The sequence below is a fragment of the Telopea speciosissima genome, chromosome 4 (assembly GCF_018873765.1).
Source record: "Telopea speciosissima isolate NSW1024214 ecotype Mountain lineage chromosome 4, Tspe_v1, whole genome shotgun sequence".
Lineage (NCBI taxonomy): Eukaryota > Viridiplantae > Streptophyta > Magnoliopsida > Proteales > Proteaceae > Telopea > Telopea speciosissima.
In genome coordinates, this window is record NC_057919.1 from 29,082,239 (window position 1) to 29,086,671 (window position 4,433).

The following is a 4,433-nucleotide window of genomic DNA, read 5'->3' on the forward strand; positions in this document are numbered from 1 at the left end:
CACTGGTCTTTTCGATTGAAAAAAAACAAAAACAAAAACAAAAAAAAAAACGTGATCTGGTGACCGCGAGATTACGATCTTTAGTTTCCGTTTAACGACCCGGCACGAGATCTTACCTTTTTAAGAAAGTGACACGTGTCTTCCATCTAGATAAAAATTAGAAAGAAGGAAGGAAATAGTCTCACGGAGAAGAAGAGAACAAAAAACAAAAGGAAGTAAATTTCAATCGTTATCCCTTTACGCGCCCAGCTGGAGCTTAACCAGGCGCGTGACCGGGGTTACATTTTTACAGCTGTACTGAATAGTACCCGTCACGTGTCAAATTGTTCCCAACCTTTGACCGATTCACCCCCACCACGTGATTTTACCTTTTAAATAGTTATTGAGGGTAATTTCGTCATTTGATGAAACTTGTTACTGGATATTACCGGTGTTGGGTTATGAAACGGGTTAGGTTAACTTTAACACCTGTTTTAATTGAATTAACGGTGTTACAGGTTACTTACCTCAGATAAAGGATGAGATAGAGATGAGAAGAGAAGAGCAGAGAAGCAGCTCTGGTTATTATATAGAGATTACTCAAGAGAAATCAGAAGAATCGGTTATAGATTTGAAGTAGAAGAAGAAAAACAAAAAAGAGAGAGAACTTACATTCATGATGATGGTGTTCGTCGTTCGTCAGATTCTCATATAAACCTTCCTTGTGTATCAAGTTCTGTTCTTCTTTTGTTCTCCTCTGTTCTCATTGAACGGGCTTTTTTATGGGTTTTCTCCATTCTCTCATGATTCTTCTTCTTCGACCGTTCAGAGTTTCGCTTCTTGTTTGTAATACCCGTTTATAATATTCCCTTTTAAAGTATCAAACCCTAAGAAACCAGAGTGCCAGAGTAACAAGAATCCCAGATTTTATTTTGGCCTGAAAATCGATCTTTTTTTAGTCTAGTTTTGTGTTTATAAGAGAAAAGGATGTTCTCTAGATCGTGTGCGAATTTGTTGAATTTGGTCTCTTCCGGGGAAGATTTGCCCCATATCGGTCGAACGATGAATCGACTTCCAAGGGTCATGACTGTTCCTGGGATAATCTCTGATTTTGATGACGATTATGACGACGAGGGTCGGAGTGATTCCGGTGGTTCTGATGTTGTATCCTCTGTTTTTCAAGAAAGAAGGATTATCGTTGCAAATCAGCTCCCTTTAAAGACTCAGCGTGATTCGGAGACTAATAAGTGGTCTTTTGAATGGGATAAAGACGTGCTTGTGTTGCAGCTCAAAGATGGGTTCCCTGCTGATGTCGAAGTTGTTTATGTTGGTTGCTTGAAGGCTGAGATCGACGTTTCAGAGCAAGACGAGGTAGCCCAATATCTTCTTGACAAGTTTCGGTGCGTTCCTACCTTTTTACCTCCAGATATTCAGAATAAGTTCTATCATGGTTTCTGTAAGCAGCACCTATGGCCTCTGTTTCATTACATGTTACCCATGTCTCCTAACCATGGAGCACGTTTCGATCGGGCTCTGTGGCAAGCCTATGTTTCCGCCAACAAGATCTTTGCAGATAAAGTGATAGAGGTGATAAACCCAGATGAGGATTATGTGTGGGTTCATGATTATCATCTCATGGTACTTCCTACCTTCTTGAGGAAACGCTATCACCGAGTGAAGCTTGGGTTTTTTCTGCACAGCCCTTTTCCCTCTTCAGAAATATATAGAACACTGCCTGTGAGGGATGAGATCCTTCGTGCTTTACTGAATTCTGATCTTATTGGTTTCCATACATTTGATTATGCAAGGCATTTCTTGTCTTGCTGTAGTAGAATGTTGGGTCTAGATTATGAATCTAAGAGGGGTTACATTGGGCTCGAGTATTATGGCCGGACTGTGAGCATTAAGATTTTACCTGTTGGGGTACACATGGGTCAGCTTGAATCTGTTCTGTCATTCCCGGAGACCGCCAAGAAGGCCCAAGAGCTGAAAGAACGATTTGATGGAAAGATTGTAATGTTGGGAGTGGATGATATGGATATGTTCAAGGGTATTAGTTTCAAGTTTCTTGCAATGGGACAACTCTTAGAACAGCACCCTGAACTGAATGGGAAGGTGGTTTTGATTCAGATTGCAAACCCTGCGAGGACTCGGGGTAAGGATGTAGAGGAGGTTAAAGAAGAGACCCATCTGATTGCAAAATCGATCAACGAGAAGTATCGGAAACCTGGGTATGAGCCGATTGTCTTCATCAATGGTTTTGTTCCCACACTTGAGAAAGCTGCATATTATGCCGTTTCTGAATGTTGTGTGGTGAATGCAGTAAGGGATGGAATGAATTTGGTGCCTTACGAATACACAGTTTGCAGGCAGGGTAGCCCTGTTTTAGACGAGGCTTTGTGCATTGATGGGTCAAACACACGAAGGAAGAGCATGATCGTTGTGTCTGAGTTTATTGGGTGTTCACCCTCCCTTAGCGGTGCCATTCGAGTGAACCCATGGAATATTGATGCAGTCTCGGAAGCAATGAATTTGGCAATCACCATGCCTGAGGCTGAAAAACAGATGCGCCATGAAAAGCACTATAAGTATGTTAGCTCTCATGATGTTGCATATTGGGCTAGGAGTTTCGATCAGGACTTGGAGAGAGCTTGCAGAAAGCATTTCCTCAGAAGATGTTGGGGTATTGGGTTTGGTTTAGGCTTCAGGGTTGTTGCTTTGGGTCCTAATTTCAGGAAGCTTTCAGTTGAGCACATAGTGTCTGCTTATAAGAGGACAAATAGCAGAGTGATCCTTCTAGATTATGATGGCACCATGATGCCACAAGCATCCGTCGACAAGACTCCTAGTAGTGAAGTTATTTCAGTGTTGAATAGTTTATGCAGCGATCCGAAGAACATTGTTTTCATTGTGAGTGGCAGAGGAAAGGATTCTCTAAGCAGATGGTTTTCTCCCTGTGAGAAGCTAGGTATTGCTGCTGAGCATGGCTACTTCACAAGGTAATTGTTTAAAAATTTCATTTTCTTGTGGGGATAGATAGAAGTTAAGGTCTCATATTTTATTTTCTTGTGCTTGCTTTTAATTTTCTATTTTGTATCCCATGAAAGACGAAAGTTTGATGTTTCTATTGGGTTGTGTTGTAGGTGGAGTAGGGATTCTGAATGGGACTCTCCTCAATTAGCAACAAACTTTGAATGGATAAAGATTGCTGAGCCTGTAATGGAACTTTACACTGAGACAACCGATGGATCATATATCGAGCATAAGGAGAGTGCATTGGTGTGGCACCATCAAGAAGCTGACCCAGATTTTGGGTCCTGCCAGGCAAAAGAACTGCTTGATCACTTGGAGAGTGTGCTCGCTAATGAGCCTGTCGTGGTTAAAAGAGGTCAACACATTGTTGAAGTGAAACCTCAGGTAAAACCCTATACATCTCCTTTTGCCTAAAATTAATTGTTTTGTGGAAATTTGGTTTCATGGATTGATTGACTATAATAATATAGTTGAATGCTGTTTCTTATCTGATGATGACTGATAAATTTGCAGGGTTTAAGCAAGGGTATAGTTGTTGAAAACCTTATATCAACCATGTTGAGCAAGGGGAAGCCACCAGATTTTGTGGTATGCATTGGAGATGATCGATCAGATGAAGACATGTTTGAGAGCATTGCAAGATCTATTTCAAATCCATCCTTGCCGGCCATAGCCGAAGTGTTTGCTTGCACTGTTGGTCAGAAGCCAAGTAAGGCAAAGTACTATCTAGATGATACAGTTGATGTCATCAAGCTGCTTCAAGGCATTGCTGGAGCAACAGTGCAGCCATCAAAGTCTGCACATTTTCAGGTGTCCTTTGAGGGCTCTCTTTGAAAGAAATTGTGGTGGTGTTGTTGATCTCTGGCATCATTATCATCATCGATTTGTTTCAAGATGAAGATGGGGTTCAAAGTATAGAGAGGGGGAAGCTGCGGACATTCTGTGGGGGAAGTGGGAACAAAAGGAAGTGGTCTGGTCAAAATTCATAAAAAAGAAGTTTCAAAGCTGCCTTTGTACAGATAGATAATGCATACATGCAGTGGTTCTTTGACACCCAATACTGAAATTCCAGAAGAGCAATTGTTGGATAGATGTTGTTCATCTCTCAAATACCCTTATTTGAGGTATTATCTTGGAGCCATTCTTCTTCTTCTTCTTTCATTGCAAATGCAGTTTATTTTATTCTCTCTCTTACCATGGAAGCAATGGATTTAAACCCTTTGCAGCCCTCTCTCCAAAGAAACCAAGCAAAAGACAAAACAAAGCAAGATATTTTGAAATCAAAATAATATTGTAAAATGCGATTTGTATTTATATTTTCCTGTTTTTAAAACATTATAGACCTTAATCTAGATCTGTTGTTGGTAGCTGTCTGTTCTAGGTATGTGAAAGGATCAAGATTGATGATTATTTCCATTAAA

The 4,433-nt window shown here is 40.6% G+C and overlaps 1 protein-coding gene across 1 annotated transcript; it reads left to right on the top strand.

Moving 5' to 3' along the window:
* The first annotated feature begins 949 nt into the window (after nt 1–949).
* LOC122660082 (probable alpha,alpha-trehalose-phosphate synthase [UDP-forming] 9) lies at nt 950–3,934 on the top strand. The gene is made up of 3 exons (XM_043855253.1): nt 950–2,978; nt 3,123–3,396; nt 3,526–3,934. The coding sequence occupies exons 1-3, from the start codon at nt 967–969 to the stop codon at nt 3,844–3,846; spliced, it is 2,607 nt and encodes an 868-aa protein (XP_043711188.1). The 5' UTR covers nt 950–966; the 3' UTR covers nt 3,847–3,934.
* The last annotated feature ends 499 nt before the right edge of the window (nt 3,935–4,433 follow it).

Bases quoted from the DNA above. Each gene is read 5' to 3' on its own strand.
- LOC122660082 (XM_043855253.1), top strand. From the start codon at position 967: ATGTTCTCTAGATCGTGTGCGAATTTGTTGAATTTGGTCTCTTCCGGG. The intron at 2,979-3,122 runs GTAATTGTTTAA...GTTGTGTTGTAG, and splicing joins GAGCATGGCTACTTCACAAG to GTGGAGTAGGGATTCTGAAT. The intron at 3,397-3,525 runs GTAAAACCCTAT...ATAAATTTGCAG, and splicing joins TTGTTGAAGTGAAACCTCAG to GGTTTAAGCAAGGGTATAGT.